Source organism: Apodemus sylvaticus, chromosome 10 (assembly GCF_947179515.1).
Source record: "Apodemus sylvaticus chromosome 10, mApoSyl1.1, whole genome shotgun sequence".
In the NCBI taxonomy this organism is placed as follows: Eukaryota; Metazoa; Chordata; class Mammalia; order Rodentia; family Muridae; genus Apodemus; species Apodemus sylvaticus.
Genome location: NC_067481.1, coordinates 20,423,643 through 20,448,477, shown reverse-complemented (window position 1 = coordinate 20,448,477; position 24,835 = coordinate 20,423,643). Strand labels below are relative to the sequence as shown.

Below are 24,835 nucleotides of genomic sequence, written 5' to 3'. Positions count from 1 at the left end.
ATCTGGTAAGTATACACTTACACTGACATTCAAGTTGGAAGTTAATGCCAATTTTATATTTCCATAAAATTAATGACTTAAGGAGATCCATTTACCTCCATTTCCATTCGACCCATGCCCATGACATCATACTTGACAACAATTGGAATAGGGTCTGTTCTCCCTGTAAAAGGAACACAGGATTAAGTTGAGACATAAAACTAGGCTAATAGTTCACTTAAACATTAGGTCTGGGTGGTTAGATCTTGCCTGAAGTGCAGAGACCAGAAAGCTACAGTGAACCAAACAAAAGCCATTCTCACAGCTTCCATCCGATCCTTCCTTTCCTGGATTAAACCCAAGAACCCACTCTGGCTGGCCTAGCTGGAGAGAATTCCAGGTTACTGAGGCAAAGCTACGTGAGTGGGAAATGTCAATGAGAAATTTACAATGAAAAACTTTACAAGTTCCTTTTTTTAATAAGACAGGGTCTCGTGTAGTCCAGGTTGGCCTCAAACTCATTAAGCAGGTGAGGATGACCTTGAACTCCTGATCCTCCTGTATGCAATCACAACTTTGTTCCTGAAATCACCTTGTCTAGCCCTTAAACTGGTGATGAATATCTTAAATGCTTGGGGGGGGGGGGAACAGGAGAGAAATGCATTTCAAACTACAGAAAAAATTATAAATCAGTATATATTTAAATTTTGTTTTTTAAAAGACACTTTCCAATCAAAAGAAAATTTTAAATGAAAAATGACAGCTACTTGTCGTTAAGGACAAGACTGGTTTTACTCTCTACAGCTGGTTGCGGATGCTAAGTGGTAAGCTGTGAAAAGGACTAGTTGCGAAGAAAATTGACTTTCAACTAATTGATCTATGCTGGAGATTTTTAAGAAGTAAATATATATTTAATCCACTCATAACCAGCCAAACAAAGCAAAATGGGGCAGACAAGCACTTTACTACCACAGCTGTTTTACATCACAACTTGCGCTGTTCATTGTGATGTAATGGAAAAGGACTTACCTTACCCAGTGTTCACCTTCAGTGAAAAAACACAATGTTTACTTCTCTCATCATTTCACTCAGACTGGTGTAAACAGTTGTTTTTGTTTTGTTTTTGTTGTTTTACACACACACACACAAACACACACACACACACACACACACACACACACACACAGAGATATAGGTATTATACCTTTGGGCAAAAAAATCTGAGTTTTATCAGGCTAAATCTTGGGTATTATAAATAAAAAAATAATTTTTAAAAATTGGTTTGTTTGAATCCTGAAGTATAAAATGAAAATTACCAGCAACACGTGTGTCTGGTCACTGTATATTTATGGAATTACCATTTTTTTGGTCTTTAAATCATACAGAAAAAATAAATCTGTAAATTTAACTACTTGTCAGGAATATTCCATTATTGACACTCAGAAGTTTAACTGCTTATCAATGAGATCCCATTATTGTTTTTAAACAATAAATAGGTAGTAAATGAGCAATTATCATCATAGTCTTTTTTTTTTTAAAGTAACAAAATGGCATGCCAGGAAAACAAGCCCTTTTAGAACACAGTTTTCTAGTAGATACGCCCAAGACTGCCAGTCAGACCAAGCGCAAGCGCAGCGCTCACCCCCTCTGCCCAATGGTATAATAAGTGAGCAGTGACTGCAATCGCTAGCAAAAGGACCAAGGTAAAGACAGGTTATAAAAATGACTTCCTAGGTGCAATATCACTTTCATAACGTCTCAGTCAGGGATTTACTGGTAGAAGCAAATAGTCCAATGAAACAATTAAAAAGAAACATCAAAGAAATTTATTTTAGAATCTTTTTTGATTGGTCAGAATTTATTTTGAAAGATTCAACAAAGTTTTGGTGGCTCTGTACCAAATTGTTTACCTTTGTAAACCCCTGTTTATAAATTCTGCATTAGTACTTTTGCCTTCTAAGGCAGTCAAAGTTTGTTTAACTTATTGATAAATTGCAGTAGCAAGTGCTAGTGCCCATTACACTGGGGGTGGGGGAATCAAGGTTTTGACTATTAGAATTTAATATTTTAACTGATTCTTTTTGGCAGTTTGAACATATATATCCCTTCTTAACATTACCCTTTAATGAACAAGGATCAGACAAGTTGCATAAGGAAAGGAAAGGAAAATGAAAAGACCAAGCAGGAGGATGAGGCTACAACAGAGAGAGTAAGCCTAACATATTGGTGCACTGATGACAAAAGGAGTAATTCAGTCTGAAAATAAAAATTACCACTGCTAAGTTTACCATCACCACAACAAGTCCAGGATCATAATGCTGTAAAAAAGAAACACGGTTTGTTAGGCAGAAACCATCAGGGTAGGAAACAGGCCTTCTAGCAGGCAGACAGGACAGGGGTAAAGTACCAACTGGGCTTTTGTCCCTCCCCGATTTCAGTGAGGACAGAGGAAGGACATTGTGTGCTACAGCGGCTGTTTCTGTTCTGGTCAGATGGGGTGTGAGATTTCTCTACTGCTACTTGAGAACACGAACAATCTCCTCTTCAATGATAACCCAGGGGTGGGGGGATGGGTCGGTATGGCAGTCTGTTAAAGGGAGAAAACTAACTCTGGCTTCCAATCTTTCATTTAACAGATTCATTCTGGCAAATCAGTATTCAGGGTCGAAGATGGGACTCCTTAAATAAATCACGGTAAAAATTAGATGGAATCAACCAAACATTGACCTATTAATTGTTTTTTTTTTTTTCCTTCACGAAAAGAACTATATAAGGAGCCTGAGGAGACAGGGTTTCAAGACTACTTTATAATAATAACTAGAAGGCTAGAAAACAACTTTAGATCTTTAGTGTAGAACTGAGTTCTGTTAACAATGAGTAAAACTAAGTGGCTCAGCTCATATCTTTGATGAGCTCTTTAGACTTCATAGACTCACCAACTCTATCCTTCCACAACTTAACAAAACCAACTCCAGAAAAAATAACTCTGGGGGTGGGGTGGGGAGCCTCAAAAGAACCATCATTTATAATTTCTCAAGAGTTAACTCACAGAAAATATCCAAATTACAAAACAACCTGAAGATGAAATTACTGCTTGCATTAAGTAGGTTACATTATTAAATTATATTATTCAGCTATTAAGGAGAATACACAGGTTAAGGGAATACCACAGTGGGAAACAGATTCCAAAGAATATAAACAGGAAGAGGTTCTACCAGATTTAAAAAAAAAAAAATCCCCTTACTTATTTCCAATCAATGATCCTATCATGAAGAATACCACTTAGAATAACCAATAAACAATTTGTAACAATCATCTTTTTATTTTTGTTTGTTTACTTTTAAAGGCAGGTTTCTGGGTAGTCTTGTCTGTCCTGGAACTCACTCTGTAGACCAGGCTGGCCTTGAACTCATAGAAATCCACCTGCCGCTGCCTCCCAAGTTTTGGGATTAAAAGCATGTACCACCACCACCCTCCTTCTCCTCCTCCTCTTTTTCTTTATTTGCACTGATGTTTTACCAGTATGTATGTCTGTGTAAAGGTGCCCAATCCTGGAGTTACAGCCATCTGTGAACCACCTATCACGTGCATGCTGGAAATTGAACCCAGGTCTCCTGGAACAGCAGCCAGAGCTCTTAACTACTGCACCATCTCTCCAGCCAGGTGATCAATTTTTTTTTTTTTACAGCAAGCAGTAATAGCAAAAGTGTATATTCTCTTGAATAGTCAACTTCTAGTTCCTTATTTTCAAAGTGTGGACATTTTTATTTAATTTCTATTAAATTATTGAGAAGATTTTTGCTGTTTCTTTCACTGGACCCAACTTTAAGAATATGACCTGTGGCAAATAAACTGGCTCAGTAGGTAAGGAACCTGCTCTTCCAGCTGACAACTTGAGTTCTGGGATCCACAGAGAGGAAGGAGAGAATCCACTCCTCTTCAGACCCATACCTACTGAATGAGCGTATCGGTCAGATAACCTTATTTTCTAAACAAAAATAAATGATGTTTTGCTAATAAACTGGAATTTGTTTATATATCTACTTATTCTTTTGTTTTGGCAGTGGTGAGAATAGAATCCATGAACTCTCAAATGCTGTCACTAAGCTACCCCAGGTCTAATGATCTATATTTTCCTTTATTTTTATTGTATATATGTGCTCATATATATATGTGAGTGTGATTGTACCTTGCATGTGTGTACACTGGCATATAGACACTAGAGTTCAACCTCAGGTGTCTTCTTTATCTTTTCAGCTTATTTTTTGAGACAAGTTCTCTCAGTGAACCTAGAGTTCTCAGACTGGCTAGCAGGCCACCAAGTCTGAAAGATTCTCCTGTCTTACTATTTCCATGTTTATAGACATGAACTAGGAACCCAAATTTAGACCTACATGCTTGCAACACAAGCACTTTCTGACTCACCTTCCCAGCCACCCTTATGTGGCTATCTTTTTGTTTTGTTTTGTTTTTGTTTTTCAAGACAGGGTTTCTCTGTGTAGCCCTGGCTGACCTGGAACTCACTCTATAGACCAGGCTGGCCTCGAACTCAGAAATCCGCCTGCCTCTGCCTCCTAAGTGCTGGGATTAAAGGCATGTGCCACCACCTATGGGCAATGTGGATATGTTTTAATCAAAGAATTCAAAAACAGCCAGGCCTGGTAACTAACACTGGGAATGACCAGCACTTGGGAGGCTCAGGGTGAGAACTACAGCAAATCCGAGGCTAGCAGGAGCTAAATATACAGTGAGTTCTAAGCCAGGCAGAGCTGGAGAGGGAGAGGACGATCTGGTCTCAAAAACAAAAACAAAAACAATGACCACCACAACCACAACTAAGTGTGCTTATAAAGTGACTACGTACAGTTGAGGAATTACCTCAGCATTCACTGAGTGACATTATTAGGTCATACAAAATAAAGAAATTAGGAAGATTTAATAACAGTCTGTATGCTTCACTTCAATTCTAAAGTCTGAATGGTAGACAATATTTGGGGAGCTACATAGCTGATAATAGTATCTTGACAAAAATCTTGACAAGCAAATGGCTTCTTGCAGTTCTATCTCGTACCACTGGCAGTGTTACGTGTTCTGTAACTACAATGAGAAGTGCATATTATTGCAGGATTACTTTAAAACCCCGAAAGATTTCCAGTAATCTTCATGTAAACCACTTTCCTTGTACTTTTCACAGCTGCCCACCCCAGCACACACTTTCATGAATTCCTTAGTACAGATTTTTAGGGTTGTCCCTCTAAAAGGCTGGGCTGTAAAATTCCATTTCTCCAAAAGAAGACAATCACCAAACAATGTGTTTTACAACTGTTTTTACAACAGTTAGTTTAAGTAGATGACTATCACCTCTATTTTCAAGAGGTCATATAGATCAAAAGAGGTAACAAATAAAGCAAGTTTTATAAACAAATCTCTATACAGAAGGCTGCTGAATGCTAAGACAGTCATCACAAGGATTCAAACTCCCTGTATGCCTAAGTGCCAGGGTGCTTGTGCTATGTGCAAGTGCACATATTTAAGAAGGCCACAGGACAACTTCCGGTATTATTCCTTAAGTGCTATTCAGCTTGTTTTTTGAGAAAAGCTCTCTCATGGAGCCTACTATGTAGCTTAGGCTAGCTAGTCATTCCAAAGGATCTGTTGTCTCACACACTGTCTTCCCCACACTGGAATTACAAAGGAGCCACATCCATTTTTTTTTTTTTGTAACCTGGGTTGTGTCGTGAAACTGTAAAGACTATGGGGACTTATAAGAAATAGACTAAATGTGTTTCTGATCATGAAATGAAAGTGAGACTTTAGGAACCAGAGAGGAATGCTTTGATCTAAAGTGACGTGTCTGCAGAGGAAAGATCTTGCTGTAAGGCTGGACTGCAGTTGAGCTCAATCCTTGGAACCCATGGAAAGGGAAAGGGCGAAAACGAACTCCACAAAGTTGTACTGTGACCACACACATGCCATGGCATTCAAACACACACATAACACTCATGGACATGCACAGTCCTTTAACCCCAGCACTCAGGAGACTGAAGAAGCAAGAGTCTGTGGCAGGGAGGAATAAAAAAAAAATTAGGTAATATTACGGAGGCAAAGGTAGAGGCAGGCAGACACCTTTAAGTTCAAGGCCAGCCTGGTCTCCATAATGAGTTTCAAGACATCCAGGGCTTCATTAAAAGTCTCAAAGGAAAAACAACAATAACAACAACAACAGACAAAATCAGATTTGCAGGGCATTCTGGCATATACCCACAATCCCAACACTCCGGAAGTTGGGGCAGGAGGATTTTGATTGAGGCTATTCCAGGGTATATACTGACACTATCCATACCTTGGTGGGGGTGAGGGGTTATGTGCTTAGAAGACATTAAATGTTTTCTTTTCTAAATAATATACCCTGCTATTTATGTTGGTGGCAATCTCTTTGTTCTTGTTTTTAGAAGCAGGTTTGTGATGAGACCCAGGCTGGCTGTGAGCTGTTAATTCTCCTGAGTTTCCCAAGCACTGAGAGTGGGTTTGCTTTCAGCTTCTTTCTTTTCTTTATAACACTGCTTCTAAATAAAATATACTTTTTACTTGATAGTCTTATATTCTTCCCAACTTTGGGGGTATGGTTCAGTTGGTAGTGTTTGCCTAACACATACAAAGCCCTGGCATTTATCCCAATACCACATAATCTGTAATCAATGTCAATCAGAGTGACAGCAGAGGAATCTTCAGCTACACAGTGAGTATGACCCAAGGAAGCCTTGGCCACATGGAAACTATCGAGGGAAAAAAATACCAAAGTGGAATGTGGGCCGAGGTTGGGGGTGGGTAGGGGGTGGGTAAGCAAGCAAAATGGATCGGCAGGAAAAGGAGCTAACCACCAAGCCTGAGTGCAGGATCTGCAAATCTCATGATAGGAGAGAGACAACCCCCTCAAACTGTTCTTTGACCTCCATACACACACACCATATATATAGATAAATGTAATACAAATTTTAAATAAACATGGGCTGGATCTAGGCCTCTCCACACATATGTAGCAGATGTGTAGCTTGGTCTCCATGTGGGTCTTGAACAACTGGAACAGAGGCTATCCCAAAAGCTGTCGCCTGTATGTGGGATTTGTTCTTCTAGCTGGGCTGCCGTGTCTGGCTTCAGTGGGAGAGGAAGCACCTCACTTCCCAGACTTGGAAGTCCCAGGGTGGAGGGGTACCCAGGGGGACCTAGAGGAGAAGGGGAGAGGGATGGGGAAGGATTGTGGGAGGTGGTGACAGGAAGGGGGGCAGTGATCGGATGTAAAGTGCATAAGTAAAAAATAAAATAAAAAAATTTTAATAAAATTAATAGCAACCATTGTTTCTCATGGAAAAGATACCAACAACCAATAGATATCTGTTTCATACATCTATTAGCAAATATATTTGGTCAAATGTGAAATAGTTGCTTGCTTCAATATTCTCATAATGGTAACATTTCTGTCTGCTAAATTGTTAAATAAACGGAAATTCTAAGTTAAATTGTTCAATTTTTCTAGTACCACCATTATAAGACTCAAATTGTATTTGTTATATGTTCGTCTCTAAGTCCTAAGTAGGTATGAGTTTACCTGTTTGTTCTCCTCACACCCAGTTACGTCAGGTAGCTCAGGCCTGCCTGCGCATGACTCTCCTGCCCCAGCCTCTGGAGCGCTGGGATTACAGGACACCTCATCTGCTCAGCTCCTAATTCACCCCACCCCTCTTCCTCATCCAATTTACACATATAGAGAGAATCTCTTGCAAGCTTCATCTGTCGATAAAAAAGCTTATGGCCAAGGAGCTGAGGCAGAAAATAGGAGGTAGAACATCTGTCAGGAATAGAGGGATTCTGGGAAATAGTCAGACTAGAGAGATTCACCCCAGAATGCTGAGACGACGTATATAAATCAGCACATAGCTGAACTCAGGTTACAATAAAAGGAATAAGTTAAGAACAAATCAGAGAACAAGTTGAACCTTATGGCCTAGGTATTTATTAAATAATTAGTCTCAGAGTTGTTATTTCTGGGAATTAAGTTATGGGGGGGAGGACTGGTATTTTTACACATTCGTTCATTCACTCACTCATTTATTTACTGGTGGTGGCGGCGGTCGTGGTCGTGGACGTGGTAGTGAATCTCATGGCATGCATGTGCCACCAGAAGTCAGAGGACAACTGGGAGGAGTCTCTCTCCTCCCCCTGTGGGTCTGGGATTCTAAGCTCAACTGGCTGAGCTTCACAGCGAGCACACTCGCCTCCCGAGACACCTGCCTGGCCTGAAGTCTGTCTTCAAGGATTAATGTTTGGGTTATTCTAAGGAGTCGGAAAACATACATAGAATAAATCATGCAAAGCAACAACAAAGAACATGCAAAAACATATCAATTACAAGTCTTTAGAAACTTATAGTTCAGGAAGGATAAAAGAAATACACAGATAATAAAAATTAAAGTAGAACAGAGAAGGAAAAGAAAACATACGAAAAAGCATCAAGGAAGCACAGTGGCTCACTCCTGTAATCTCAGCACATAGAAGATATGGCAAGGAGAACATCTCAAATTTGAAGCCTACCTGTTTACACGGCAAGACCCTGCCTCGAAAAACAAAAACAAAACAAACAAAAATACCAAGGAGAGGTGGTGAAGACAGCTCATGGGTAAAGACACGTGCCACCAATCTAACAGTCCTGAGTTAGATCAATAGGACCTGCATATTAGGAACTCCCAAAAGGTATTGTCTAATCTCCACACATACTATGGTATTCTGTCCCCGATAAATAAACTCATGTAAACTGAACGCACGCATGCACACATGTGTGCACGGTGCAAAAATAAAAAGGAGAAAATTATAAGGGACCAAAATTTTAGTATTTCCTTTTGAGAGATTAGAAAATCTTTTAACAAACAAAATACGCCAGGCATGATGGCACACACCTTTAATCCCAGTACTCAGGAGGCAGAGGCAGGCAGATCTCTGTGAGCTTGAGGCCAACCTGGTCTATAGAGCAAGTACCAAGACAGCCAGGGCTAAACAGAGAATCCCTATCTCGAAAAACAAAACTATAACAAAAACAAAAGAAAGAAAATCCACAAAAATCTGTGAAAGGTTTCTACTACCTAATTTAGCTTCCTAAAGAACTAGAACTAGATTAAAGGCACTGATTTATACACACACACACACACACACACACACACACACACACACAGAAAGAGCTCAGGAATAAAACACTTGGCCAGCATAAACAAAGTCCTGGGCTTAATACCTAGAATCACAACTGGGCAGTGGTGGCGCACGTCTTTAATCCCAGCACTTGGGAGGGAGAGGCAGGTGGATTTCTGAGTTCGAGGCCAGCCTGGTCTACAGAGTGAGTTCCAGGACAGCCAGGGCTATACAGAGAAACCCTATCTCAAAAAACCAATTTTAAAAAACCCCAAAAACAAACAAACAAACAAAAAACAAAAAAATCCAAAAGAACCAAACAAACCTAGAATCACTAAATAAATCCATAAATATAGAAATAACCTACTCATAGTAGTCTATTAAAATAGAAAAAATGCACAAGTTTTAGCATGATGCTACTTATTTGCTATGGAATCTTGGACAAATTGCTATTTGAAATGGAAACTTCCTGGAGGCAGAAGTTCAGGGCTGCCTAAATAATACAGAGCCACAGAAGAATCTTGTCTCAGAAAATAAGAGTCAATTTCCTGATCTGAAAAATGAGAATTTATTTCCCAAGAGAATACTGTAACCCTTGCAGGCCAGCTAGCCTAGCAAATGCAGAGGCAAATTACCTCTGACCTCCACACACAATGCACACACATGACATTACCATCTTTTTCCTCAAAGATTTAAAAAAATAAATCCATAAAAATGATCTCTAGAAGTTTCATTTGTGCTGAGCATTGTGGGACATGTCTTTACTCCCAGCACTTGAGAGGCAAAGGTGGGTGGATCTCTTTCGGTTTGAGGCCAGCCTGGTCTACACAGTGTAAGTCATAGGGCAGCCAGGCCTGCATAGTGAGACCTACCTTTAAAAACAAGCAAACAAACAAATGAAAAGGTGGTCTTGCATTTAGTTAGGCAGGGTAGTGGTAGTGTACACCTGTAATTTGGCATCTGGGAGGCAGAGGCCTGAGGATCAGGAATTTAAGGTCTTCATCTACAGCAAGCTTGAGGCTAATCTGAGGTAGATGAGACCCTGCTTCACAAACACAAAAAACCTTTATTTAGTTATTCTTCCAAATTAATTTACCTTGCTGCTTCTCGACTGAGTCACTGTGTATGCAGGGTTAGAGGTAGGCCCTGGCGCAGTTCCTCAGGCGCCATCCTTGTTTTTAGAGACAGTCTGGGTCTCTCTTTGACCTGGAGGCTGCTGCCCATTTCTGCCTCTCCAGCTGGGATCACAAGTGTACACCACAGTAACTGGCTTTTTTTTCATGGGCTCTAAGGATCAAACTTAGATCTTCACACTTGCATGACAAACACTTTGCTGACTGAGCTATCGTCCCAGCTCCACCTTCTTTTCTTTATAACTAAAAAAATAGTAAGTAGAATGATAAAAACAAAAATTGTTTTCTACCTTTAATTTTAGTTTGAAATTATTATTATACTATGAACTTACTATAATTAACGTCTCTTTACGTATCCTTTAAATTTTAATTTTTATTATTTTTCATTATGTATATGGGTGTATTTCTTGTGTGGGTACATGCACATGAAGCCAGCAGTGTCTGAATCCCCTGGAACTAGAGTTACAAACAGTTTGAGCCACCTGATAGAGGAGTTCTGGGAACTAAACTCCAGTTTTCTGCCAAGAGCAGTATACATAGGCTCTTAACTGCTAAGCCATCTCTAGAGCCCCTTGATAAACTCTTTAATATGATAACCTCTAATGAGCCAGGCAGTGGTGGGATGCTTTTATTCTTAGCACAGCCAGAGCTACACAGAGAAAGAACAAGCAAACAGAGAAACAAACAGACAACCCCTATAATGAAAACCAAGTGATCTTTTCCATTACTACTTCTGTCTCTCAGTAGTTCACCCACTTCCTTGCAGCTACTGATCTCTGATGCCTTTCTTTCTAGTTTTGCTTTGAAGGTCCTGGAACACACTGTGTGGACCAGGCTGGCCTTGAGCTCACAGTAATACACTTGCATCAGCCCCGAGTGCTGGGATTTAAGGTATGCGTCACCAGGCCCACCCTTTCTGTTTTAAATGTATGTACTTTTAAGATTTTACAGGCAGCCGCAGCCCCGGGTGGTGGTGGCTCACGCCTGTAATCCCAGCACTCTGGGAAGCAGAGGCAGGCGGATCTCTGAGATCGAGGCCAGCCTGGTCTACAGAGTGAGTTCCAGGACAGCCAGGGCTACACAGAGAAACCCTGTCTCGAAAAAAAAACCAAATCCAAAAAACCCAAAAAAAAAAAAAAAAAAAAAAAAAAGATTTTACACGGACCAGTGTTTTGCCTATGTGCACCATGTACATGGCTGGTGTCCAGAGTCAGAGGAGGGTGTTGGAGCCCTAGCACTAGAGGTGCACATGGTCACGTGGGTGCTGTGGACTGAGTCCTGGTCCTCTGCATGAGCAACAGAAGCTCTAAACTGCTGGGCTCTAGCTCTAGCGCCTATCACCATCATTTTAGCTCTAAAAAGTAGACCTCTTGGGGCTGAAAAGATGGTTTAGTGGCTAAAAATGCACACTATTCTTCATAAGGAACGGAGTTCAGAATCCAGCACTTACTTCAGGATGCTTGAAACTATACTTCCAGCTCCAAGGGATCCAACCCCCTTTTCTGCCCTAACAGGGAGCCCCAACATGTGGCATAGAGTGTCAAAGAAATACATACATAAACATAAATACATCTTTTTTATTTGGTTTTTGGATTTGGTTTTTTTGAGACAGGGTTTCTCTGTGTAGCCCTGGCTGTCCTGGAACTCACTCTGTAGACCAGGCTGGCCTCGAACTCAGAAATCCGCCTGCCTCTGCCTCCTACGTGCTGGGATTACAGGCGTGTGCCACTACCGCCGGGCTTAAATACATCTTTTAAATTTAAGATTTTTTTAATGTGTGGGTGTTTTACCTGCTGCATGTATGCATGTGCACATGTGTACCTGGTACCTGAAGGTTAATGGCTTTAGATCTCCTGAAAGTGGAGTTACTGATGGTTGGAACCACTATGTGGACGCTGGAAGGTAAATCCAGGTCCTCCACAGAGCGACAAGTGCTCTTAACCACTGAGCCATCTTTCTTGACTCTACAGATAAATATTTTTTGAAAAATTAAATCTTACTGAAGATTGAATTCTAATTATTTACCATCTGAGTTTATCTATATCAACTAAAGACAGCTAGATGTGTTTCTGTTCATCTATAATCTTAGTATTGGTTTATAAATTCAATGTTAGTCTAGATTATATAGTAGGATCTTGCGCAGAAAAACGTTAAAGGCTGGCTGGAGAGTTGGCTCAGTAGTTAAGAGCATTTGTTGTTGCAAAGGACTAGGGTTCGATTCACACCACTCACATGGAAGCTTTCTGCTTCCACACCAAGCACAAATGTGATACACAGACACACATGAAGGTAAAACACTCATACACATAAAATAATTAAATAAATCTAAAATAAAGTTAAAGGCTGACTATTATAAAATTATAAAAGTAATTTATACTTTTAATAATACTAAATCTATACTTTTATATAATACTATTTTTATATAATACTAAGTGTATGCTTTTAGTTACATGAGTTTAATAATACCTTTATATGATTTAATATATTATAATACTAATTTTATATAATGTTAAATTTATACTTTTATATAATACTAAATCTAACTCAGAGATTTCTAAGACCAGGCTTGCCTTTGATAAATGTACTAAGGCCTACTTATCCATCAGGAAGAAACTATATAAGGTCTGTGTAAAGTAAGCTTCGGAAACAAGCTGGTCTCAAGCTATAGGCCTCACACCAGGACTCTTGACTCTTTACCTTCCAGAAGCTTGGGTCAGAGGAACCGCCACACTAGGCACAAGCCTTCCTGACAATCCATACCTTGCTTCGTGATTCAGAGGAGCTATGTTTCCTGACCTCCCCCAATCCATTCCTATTTTCAGTATCAGCTTTCTCTGAAAGGAAAAGGGGCATAAAGTATATTTAAGATCATGCTTATACTTAAATGGCAGATACTCAGTAGCTGTGGGACTTTTCTAAAACTGTTTCAATTTATAAAATGACCACACTTAACTTGGCCTGGTACTCATAATGCCAGCACTAGAAAGACAAGGGCAGGAGGATCACTGAGAGTTGAAGGCCAGCACAGGCTACACAGTGGTCAAAGCAAACACACTGATACACACCTATGATCCCGGCATTCAGGAGGCTGATCCAAGAAGGATCAGGAGTTCAAGGCCAGCTTTGGCTATCCTGAGTCTGAGGCCAGTATCAGGTATGCGAGACATTGTCTCAACTCATCCCCCTGAAAAACTACTATTTTATTAAACAGGAATGTGAGAAACACAGATCCTAGATCAACATTTGGCCTATAATGTGTACTTAATATTATTTTCATTTTTCTAAATTTCACAGGGAAAAATAGGCTGTACTTTTACAATATGCCACTCACCTGTCACAGAATATATAAAGAAAACGGATCAACATGGCTGGGGATTTGGTCGATTGGCAAAGTGCAAGAAGTCCCAGGTTTACTGGGTGTGTCTATAAATTCAAGGCCTACAAAACAAGCTCCAGGACAGCCAGGGCTGCGCAGAGAAACCCTGTCTCAAAAATAAATAACCACCCCACAAAACCAAAACAAAAAACCAGACAACAACAACAACAACAACAACAGTTGTTCTGGGTTCGATCTCTAGCACCTATAAAGCCAAGTACATAACCACCCATCATCTCAGAACTCTGGATGTAGGAAGATCAAGAGTTCAAGGTCGTCCTTGATTACCTAATGCCCTGGATGCCAGATTTTTTGAGACTTTGTCTCAAAAAGTAGAAGGAGAAAGGCCAGGTGGCACACATTTTTATCTCCAGCCTTTGTCTTTAATCACAGCATTTGTGAGGCAGATGCAGGCAGATCTCTTTGAATTAAAGACAAGCCAGGTCTACTTTGTGAAACCCAGGACAGCCAGAGCTATAGGAAGACAGCCTGTATCATGTACTACTATCCCCACCTCACCCCTGCTAGTGCCCAAAAGAAAAAAGAAAAGCAGAAGGAAGGGAGGGAGGGAGTGAAGGGAGGAGTGAGGGAAGGAAGACAGAAAGGAAGGAAGGGAGAGCAGGAGGGAAGGAAGGAAAGAAAACAAATGAGGGCTAGGAGATGGCTTGCTGGGTAAGAACACTATCTGTGCATGCCTGACAACCTGAGTTTAAGCCTCTGGATCCACATAAAAAGCCAGGTACAATGGTGGCTACCTACAACCCTGCCATTCCTTCTTCAGGATGAGAGGCGGAGACAGAAGAATAACTCAGAAACTCTTGGGCCAGCTAGTTTAGAGTACATGCACATCTGGAGGAGGGAAGGGGAGGGGGAGGAAAAGGGGGGAGGGGGATCTGACTTAAAAAGGGAGAAGCATAGCCGAGCTGTGGTGGCGCACGCCTGTAATCCCAGCACTTAGGAGGCAGAGGCAGGCGGATTTCTGAGTTCGAGGCCAGCCTGGTCTACAGAGTGAGTTCCAGGACAGCCAGGGCTACACAGAGAAACCCTGTCTCGAAAAAACCAAATCCAAAAAAAAAAAAAAATTAAAAAAAAAGGGAAAAGCAAATAACCTACTCTAACCTCCACATTCGATCACGGCACAATGTAACTGAGTGGACTGTGTGCAGAGCACATCAATACACACTAATTAAAAAAAGAAAAGACGATTGACAAAAGTATGTGTCTAGCAAAATGGCCCAGTGAAAGGCATCAAGGCCTCTTATAAGCTGAGTCTGCTCCCAATGACATACATGTAGAGAAAACCAACTCCCACAAGTTGTCCTCCGACTTCATTTGCATATGCACCCACACATAAACTATAAACAAATAAATGTACAGCTTTAAACATTTAAAATATCTACCTATGGCCCAGACACTCTGAAGGCCATGGCAGGACTGACAGGTATGAAAGCATCCTGAGCTACAGAGCAAGATGCAATCACCAAAGCAAACACAGCACAACACGACACTGCTCCTGACCCAAATGAAGCACTTCTACACAAAAATAACTGAAAACCCATATTTTTAAGAAGAGCAGGACTGGAGAAATGAATCAACAGTTAAGAGCACTGGCCTCTCTTCCAGAGCAATCCATGGTGACTCACAACCATCTATAAGGGGATCTGATGCCCTCTTCCTGTGTGTCTGAAGACAGTGACAATGTTCTCACATATATAAAAATGAAAAGAAAGAAAGAAACAAAGAAAGAAAGGGAAAAAAGCTTTCCCCCTATTAATCTACCGTTGGCAATGAACATATTAATGTAAAAAAAAAAGACCACAGGAATATTCAGGACAACCACATTCTTAATTTTGTTCAAGAAATGGACCTCCTGCAATTAACATATAGCTTGGCTGGCTGAACCAAGACTGATGAGTTAGTAAAGAAGCCCTTCCTTCTGCAACCCTTCAAAGGGGCTCATGACATGGCTCAGTGGGTAAAGGCACTTGCCACCAAGCCCTATGACCTGAGTAAAATTTCTTTCTTCTTTCTTTCTTTTGTTCTGTTCTTTCTTTCTTCCCTCCTTTCTCTCTCTCTCCCTCCCTCCCCCCCCCCCCCCGATTAAAAACGTGCACCACCACTGCCCCACCTGAGTTCAATCCCTAAAACCTACATGGTGAAAGTCTCCTGAAAGCTGTCCTCTAACCTTCAGGCGTTCACTCTTACATGTACCACCAAAGAATCACACAGCTATACACTTAAATAAAAACAAAGCTTAAAAAAAGAAGGGGCTGGGGGTTGGAGAGATGACTCAGTGGTTAAGAGCACTGACTCATCTTCAAGAGGTCTCAAGTTTAATCCCAGCACCCACATGGTGGTTCACAACCATCTTTAATGGGATCAGTTAGCCTCTTCTGGTGTGTCTAAAGATAGCTACAATGTACTCATATACATTAAAAGGGGGGCAGGGGAGACTGAAGAGATCATTCCCCAGTTAAGAGCACTGGCTGCTCTTCTAGAAGACACAGGTTCAATTCCTTGACCAACCATCTGTAACTACAGTCTCACAGGATCCAAAGCCTTTTCTGGGCCTCAGTAAGCACCACAGACAGACAGACATGTAGGCAAAACACCCAATACATAAAATAATAAAATAAAAATTAATAACAGAAGATGTCACAAAAATATAAGGCATGGTATGAACCCTGGTCTTAAAACAAACAAAACAAACAAAAAACAAAACAAAAAACACTTCAAAGGTCTCAAATGGTTAAAGGAGCAAGATTTCTTTTTTGCGGGGGGGGGGGGGGAGGTCTGGGAAATAAGATTAAAAAGCAGAAACAATGTCTTTTGAGATAGGGTCTCACTTTGAACTCAAGGCAATCCACCTGCTTCAGATTCCTGAGTTCTGAGATTATAGGCATGGGCCACCACACATAGGCAAATAAGCTAGTAGCTCAGTGATATGCAAGCTGTCTCTCAGCCAGTTTCCCTTTCTAGACAGGATGAGCTCTGAGACAGTATCAGATCCCATTCAGTCTTCCCAAGACTGCACTGCAACTTTTAGTTTGCCATTGAGATTGTTTGTATATGTTCGATCCAAGGAGTGGCTCGATTAGAAGGTGTGGCCCTGCTGGAGTAGGTGTGGGCTATAAGACCCTTGTCCTGGGCTGGAGAGATGGCTTAGCGGTTAAGAGCACTGACTGCTCTTCCAGAGGTCCTAAGTTCAAATCCCAGCAACCACATGGTGGCTCACAACCATCCATAACTAGATCCGACACCCTCTTCTGGAGTGTCTGAAGACAGCTACAGTGTACTTACATATAATAAATAAATAAATTAAAAAAAAAAAAGAAAAAAAAAAAAGACCCTTGTCCTAGCTGCCTGGAAGCCAGTATTCTGCTAGCAGCCTTCAGATGAAGATGTAGAACTCTCAGCTCCTCCTGCACCATGCCTGCCTGGATGCTGCCATGCTCCGGCCTTGATGATACTGGGCTGAACCTCTGAACCTGTAAGCCAGCCCTAATTAAATGTTGTCCTTACAAGAGTTGCCTTGGCCATGGTGTCTCTTCACAGCAGTAAAACCCTAAGACAGCCATTAATACAAAACAGCCAAACCAACAAATAGCTTAGACAATGTAGCAAAGGAGGTTCCAGTACCACTTCTGAGCTAAACCTACTAAGAAAGATATTTTACAGCAAAACAAGGTTTCCATTTCAAAGCTGCAAAAATGTTATAAATTTTTTTTTTTGAAATGCATCCAGTCTAATGGTCACAAAATACAAGTGTAAGTCATTCTTGCTTTGTTCTGAGTTAATTATATCCTCTGCTTCTATAATACATAATGGTTCAAACTGTTTCTCACAAGCTGGGTTCTCTCCTTCAGAGGGCAGATAACTTTTCTGTAGATCTTTATTTTTAACAGTAACAATTAGTATGTGCCATATATAGTAAGGGCACTTAAAACATTACAATTAACAAAAAGGAAACATCAAATAATAAAATTCAAATACAAAACCAAATCCAGATTACAAAGTACACCCCAACATAAAGAAGTTTATTCTGGAATCAACACTCTCCATTCTCAACCTTGCCAGTGCCCACTATCAACAGGGAAGCCCCGAAAGAAGTATGGCCTGCCACCTGTAAAGGCCTTGCTTGGGCTGAAATAATATTCCAATTCTTGCCCCCCCCCAAAAAAAAACAAAAACAAAAACCTTGGAGACAAGGTTTAAATTTTAGTAAATGGTTGCATGTTCAATATGTTAAGAGTTGTAAATTCAAATAAGAATTAAAGCTGATAAATGTATAGAATCCACAAATGTGTGAGTCTAGAATAACATACACTGAAAGTGTATAATACCAAAAGGGTAGTTACATTTTTTAGAGTAGCAGGGCTTTCTTCTTATAATTACTTATAGCAAAGATTTAGAACAGTGAAAAAGAATCTGCAACAAATTACTTAAATGTGCCATTACTATGATCTATTCTAGGTCAAATTCTGTCAACTGGAGAAAGTTACACGACAATATCTGGAATAATATCTGCACAATGTTGAATCTGACACTAAGAAATAAGGCTATTTAAAAAATTAACTTGACCGTTAATCTTTAAAAGATTTTTGACTATTTTTAAAAGATCAACAATGTAAACATATTTATCAACACTAAACTACACACATCAAATAGCCAAGTGACACTATCCTAGCCATCACAAAACAGAGTCCAGAGTCAGTCTGGGCTATATAAGTGAGACCCTGTTTCAAAAGAACAAACAAAGGCTAGAGAAGATGGCTCAGTGGTTAAGAGCAGTGACTGCTCTTCCAGAAATCCTGAATTCAATTCCCACAAACCACATGGTTGCTCACAACCATCTACAACAGGACTGGATGCCCTCTTCTGATGTCTGAAGACAGCTACAGTGTGCTCATATACATAAAATAAAAAGAAAACAACAACAACAAAACACAAAGCAAGAGATTAAAACAAGAAAGCCTAGGGTATGGCGCTGTAATAGAGTATGGACACAGGATATACAAAATCCCTCGCTGGATACTAAGGAAACAAAAAACAAAAGAACAGAAAAAAAAAATGAGAGGAAGAAAGATGCTATGATAGAAAAATTAGTTGTATGTTTTATCACAACTAGACTAGAAAATAGGCTGGGCATAGTGGCAAAAATATGTAATTCTAGTACTTAACAGGCTAAGGCTGCAGGATCACAGATCAGGGTTAACCTCAAGTTACACAGAGACTTCGAGGCCAGCCTGGGCTAACTTCCAGCCTTACTCCCAACCCAAAAAGAAGAAAAAAAAATAAAAAATAAAAGCTGTAATCTCAGCATTCAAGAAGCAGGATGACAGGTACAAAATAAAGACCAGTCTGGTCTACACATCAAGTTTTAGACCAGCAAAGGCTATGTTACAAGATCCTGTCTCAAAAAATATACCAGTGGGGCGGTGGTGATGCACGCCTTTAATCCCAGCACTTGGGAGGCAGAGGCAGGTAAATTTCTGAGTTCTGAGGCCAGCAAAATTAAACTTCAAATAACCTTGTTTATTGTTTACAATAACAATATTCATTCACATCAGAGTTTCTTTGTGTATTCTTGTCTTCCTGGAACTAATTCTGTAGACCAGGTTGGCCTCAAACTCAGAGATCTGCCTGTCTCTGTTTCCTGAGTGCTGGGATTAAACATAACTGCCCAAACCATGCTGGTATCCCTTGTAATTTTCAAAAAACATATTTGGGTTATTGTGGGCTCATTTATGTGCCAGTCACCACGGAGGGGGAGAGCTGCTAATCAGTAAGCCTGATGCAGCAGACTCCAAAGTTCACTGGGTGTGGCACTACTCTCTGAGCTATATTCCCAACACCTGGGAAATCAGAGCCAAGAGAGCCATGGCTTGAGGCCGCTGAACTACGGAGTAATATCTATCTCAACAAACAACCTTCTTTTCAAGAAAGTAAAAATGTAAAGAGAATCAAAATTCAATACAGTCTTTTTTTAAAAACTTAGATTGATGGGCAGTGGTAGTGATTGTCTTTGATCCCAGCACTTACTGAGTGCAGAGGTAAGCTATTCCTGAGGCCACCCTGTTCTGTATAAGTATCCATTTACCTGTCTGCGTGTGCACGCATACACACAGTCTGGGGGGTGCAGCTTAGTGACAGAAAATTTGCAGACCATTTTGCATGAGACACGAGTTGATCCCTGGTACCACAAAAAGAAAAAAAAACAAAACACAAAAAACACAAAGAGAAAAGAACATACTTACCTCCCCATGCTCTAATTATAAAATTTCTGACACTCAATATGAATTACTTTTGGATTCAAATGTATTTCCTAACTAATCCAGGTAAATAGCCCTAACTGGCCTAAAACTTGCTATGTAGTTTAGGCGGGCTACAAACAGAAACTCAGAGATCCACCTGCCTCTGCCTCCACAATGCTAAGAGTAAAGAAATGTTCTTAGCCTATCTTTAATTTTGATTTTGAACCTTTACAAAGCCTATGGTCTCTACCACACAAATTGCCCTAAGTCATACAGCACTCTTGCATTTCTGCAGGACATTTTTATGCCACTTGAAAATAAGTTTATTGGCAGTCAAATGTTTGTATTATCTCTCCAAATGAAAAGGTTAATATTCAGAAAGAGTTTTTTTTTTTTAAATATATCTACTGATTATCTCCTATGTGCCATCCCTGAATACAACAATTTGTAAGAAAATTTTGGGTGTTATAGGATATTTGAACCTGTTTCTAGTTAGGGCATGGCTCAGCCTTTAGCACACACCTTTAATCCCAAACTATGAAGGTAAAGTTAGTTTATAGAAGGAAGCACCCATGCTTGAAGGCGATGTCTAATTGAACGGCAGAAAGATTTGGCAGACTAGGATATGTCCAACTCTCACCAGAAGAGAGGGGAAAGGGAATCTACTTAAGGGAGAGGCAAACAGCACAGGAGGAAGAGAGTGAAGCACAGGAACACGGGAGAGTTCGTGGAGTAGAGCTGAGAGGGAGAGTGCAGCAGCAGGGAGGGAGGAGGAGGCAGTGTTACCTCAGTTTTACAGAGACAGACTGAAGAGAAGAAGCTAGACACGGGTAAAGACAGAATGAGCCACAGAATGAGAAGGAGCGGGAGAGTAGAAAAGATTACTAGAGGTAGTTTGAGGCCAAGCAGAGCAATTCAGAGGCCAAGAGAAAAGCCAGATTGAATAAATCAACTGGGAGAGAAGTTTGAGCCAAACAGCTGAGTTGAACTAGCCAGCCAGAATTCAGAAATAACTAGAATGGTGAGCTTATTCAGCAGCAAGTCTACAAGGCTGAAAATATTATAGACCTAGATTATACTGTACAAAGGCTAGAAGCTTCCAGGACTAACTAGTCCTAGGTTAGCAGACAGAGGCAGTAAACTTCCCAGACAACAATTATAACAGGAGAAAAAAAAGTTTTATTTTTGTTTTTGTAAGAACCTACAAGACAGGATGGTGGCACATGCCTTTCGTCCTAGCACTAGAAGGGAAGAGGCAGGGAGGGTCTCTGAGTTCAAAAATAGCCTGGTCTGGTAATCATATCATATCTGCAACTATCAGTAGTTTTCCAATCAGAAAGAACTATAATAATAAACACAGTTGGTTGCTTTCCAACTAGCAAGGGCGTAGAAGTAGACAAGTTAGTATTTTAGATTATACCCAAATGACTAGTAAGTATAGTTAGTCAAAAGGAAAAGTGTAATACAAACTTTAAATCATGTATTTTCCAGAACCAGATCTAAATCTGAGAAATGGACTCTGTTTGGACAGTCCTAGGAAATGTCTTCTTTCAGTTCACATTTTATACAGATTAACTTTCCTCCCTACCACCATACCCATTCTGATCACAAAAGCAAAAGAGCCACAAGAAAATCACTGGCTTCAGGGAGAACTTAGAAGGTCAAAAGTTAAACTTAGCTGTTTAATGATTCTCTTCATGATACAGTAATCACATACATATCACTGAAAAGCATAAAGAGAACTTATGCTCCTTGTTGTCCACCACTGTCTCCTCCACATGCAAAATTCAAACAGGTTGGGTCACCATACTCTGTACGGCCCTGTAAGTTTTAATGACACAGCAACTTATTCTCACCAATTATTGGCAAATAGGAGGCTATACAATAACTTAAGATAAAACTAAAGGAAAACAGGCTATTCTAGCAGGGGAGAAGATGGGAGAAAACCAAATACTTGTTTAAAAAGACAACAAACATATCTGAATACAAGATTTGCTTCATAAACATTTTTTTACTGTTTTTATTATCATCGTCGTCGTCATCATTTTGGTAAACTTAAAAAACTTACCCTGAAGAGATTTTCCCAATCCCTGGCCCAGCTTCCACCCATGTTTCTGGAGTAAGCGGTGTCCAATATTATCCTGACAGACAGAACAGAGAGACAAACCAAAAATATTCCAATAATATATTCTTCCCTTCCTAGTGACATTAAAATAGGTGATGAACAAGAGAAAAATCTACATATATGCATGCAAAAAAGGTGCTAATAAAAGGATAAATGTGTCCAGTAAAAGGGACATTAATGTAAAAAGAAATGCTGGCTAGTATTTTATATGGGAAGGACACATGGGGAAAGGGTTCTTTCTGATAGTGTGCTGGGCAACTTCTGTACAGAACACTTTAAGGCAAGAAGAGGGGGGGAGAAAAAGGGGGAGAATCCACTTATAAAGTTTTAAAACTAACATTAAAAAACATAAAATCAAGGTATTTATACAATCATATCCACCACCTAGACAGCACCATTTTAAGATCTTTTTTAAAGAAAAGAAACTCTGCATTGTGTTTAGTTACTTTGTTCACGTGTCAGGCTGTCAGGACCTAAAGGAAGCTGTGAGTGTAAGGCTACCCCAGCACGAGAAATGGAGACAACCACCAAATCCAGGCTGGGCTTGATTGGCTTTAATATATATAGCATATAAATATAACCAGCATGCAGCCAATATTAAACTGAAAACATTGAGGTTAGTAAAACAAGAAGTTAAATCGAGTAAACAAAAAATAAAATGAGCTCAAGCACAGACTGAGTGATGCATTTCAACGTGTAGTCTAACGAAAACGCTAAGATGTTAGAATGAAACAGGCCTAGCAATAAGTCAACAGTAAAGAACCATTAGTGCATGTGGGGTCGACATACATAATGTCTCATCTGGAAACGGTACTTCAATGTAAATCGTATGAAAAGATGCTAGAAACAACAATTAAATGTCAGCTACTGTATGAAGAATCAGGCAATTGAAACTTCCATAGCCCCTGCTTACTGCTCTGCTTTTTAAGACCACTGTGAGGTAACAGGACCAAGTTAAAGAACTACTCAACACTGAGGGGAAATGCTACAATGAGAACAGAGCGAGAAGCTCAGCTGCAGCTCAGAAGAGCAGTTGTCTAGCAACTCACCAGGCTGAGTCCAATCCCCAGCACCACACACACTATTAAAATAAACCAAATAAATAATGAAGCCTCATAAATTATCTATCTGTTCTTTTCTTTCTCTCTTTCATTCTTTCCTTCTTCCTTTTTTACCTTTTGCATTTGTTTTGTTTTTTGAGATAGGGTTCTGGGTAGCCCTGGCTGTCCTGAAACACACTCTATAGAACAGGCCAGCCTACAGCCCACAGAGATCAACCTGCCTCTGCCGCCTGAGTGCTGGGATTCAAGGCTTGTGCAATCATTTCCAGCCTGTTTTAAAAGAACAATATTCTTCCACAGTTTAGAACAGCATGCACCTGAGCGGCTGCAATTCTACTGGTGGAGAAATCATAGTACGATCTCTCAGGCAGGATCTCATTAGTATAGGCTGGTCTTAAGACTTGCTACACACCCAAGGATGACCTTAAACATTTGATTCTCCTGCCTCTACTTTCCTAGGGCTGAGATTACAAATATGCACACCCATGCCTGGTTTCTACAGTGCCGGAGACTGAGCCTAAAGCTTCAGGCATGCTAGGCAAGCACTCTATTGACAGAATTGTCAATATCCCCAACCCCCAAGATACTTTTATGGTTTTGCTTTCTCCAGATAGGTCTCTATGTAGCCTATCCGACTAGCCTGGAACTTATGATCATCACTCCTTGGCTTTCTAATTAAGTAATGCTTGGATTACATAATTGTGTGGGGTTCCAAGGTATTTTGAAAAATATGATAGGGGAAAGCAAACAAGCTTTTTCTTAAAATAAAAGGTACTACTGTGATATATGATATACTCACACACATACAGGGTACAGTAAAAGGGCACTAGAAATTATTTTTGCTAAAACTGGAAAGAACTAGAAAAGGCTCTGTGCAATCCCCAGTGATGATGCTCACAGTATTAAAGATCACAGAAACTTTACTGGATACTACTGCTGCTCCTCCTCTCTCTCTGCACTACTAAGAAAAGCATCCTCACCCAATCCTGAGTACGCCTCACTATAAATAACTTCACTATATAAACAATTCAGTCCAATCATGCTGACTCCCATCTGTAAGCCAGACCTGGGGAGGCGGAGGCAGAAGGCAAGTGGAGTAGGAGCTCAGGGCCAGGCTTGACTACAGAACAAACAAAACCAACCTGGGTTTCATGAATCACAAAACAACAAAAAGCCCCAGGGATCTAGGATAAGTGCAGATACTTGCCTAGTATGTGTAAGGCCGGGATTTGAGCCATACCACCTCAAAATTTTTAAATTAAAAAATAAAATTACATGAAAACAGAGCACAACAAAATACTTTATTTTCCCCACTATCAAACAAGTTTAGTAAAGCTACTTATAAGTACCTTTGGAAATGACAAGGATAGCAAAACGACTTTTAGAGTATATGAGCTTGTTATAGGGGCACATTCCTTATAATCTCAGCAGCAAGGAGGCTAAGGCAGGAGGATCACCTAGAGTTCAATGACGGTCAGAATTAAAAAGTGAGATCTTATCTCAAAAAAAAAATTAAATAACTAACAATTGTAGTTCGTTATTGTCTGCTCTCCTGCTACACGCATGTTCTGAGTATGGCACAAAGATTTATGTATTAAGTAATGCTGACAAAAATTGTTGTTTCTCCCCCATTTTGTTATCATCTGTTTTTGTTTTTGTTTTTTGCTGCTCTTGTTGTTGTTTTCTTTAACAAATCAATCTTTGGCCACAAGAGATGAGACATTATGCTT

At 40.1% G+C, this 24,835-nt stretch overlaps 1 protein-coding gene across 3 annotated transcripts in view; it reads right to left on the bottom strand.

The window, feature by feature from the left end:
* Positions 1–24,835, bottom strand: part of Gpatch8 (G-patch domain containing 8) — a 69,594-nt gene that overhangs the window by 25,530 nt on the left and 19,229 nt on the right. The window contains exons 1-3 of one of the 3 annotated variants that reach the window (XM_052196341.1): positions 21,988–22,063; positions 2,253–2,297; positions 96–163 (exon numbers count right to left, since the gene is read on the bottom strand). In XM_052196341.1, coding sequence (XP_052052301.1) covers positions 96–122 — 27 coding nt within the window. In that variant the 5' untranslated portion in view covers positions 123–163; positions 2,253–2,297; positions 21,988–22,063. Of the gene's footprint in view, positions 1–95; positions 164–2,252; positions 2,298–13,049; positions 13,073–21,987; positions 22,064–24,835 lie in introns of those variants that run through there. The other 2 variants (XM_052196340.1, XM_052196342.1) reach the window with 2 other exon arrangements.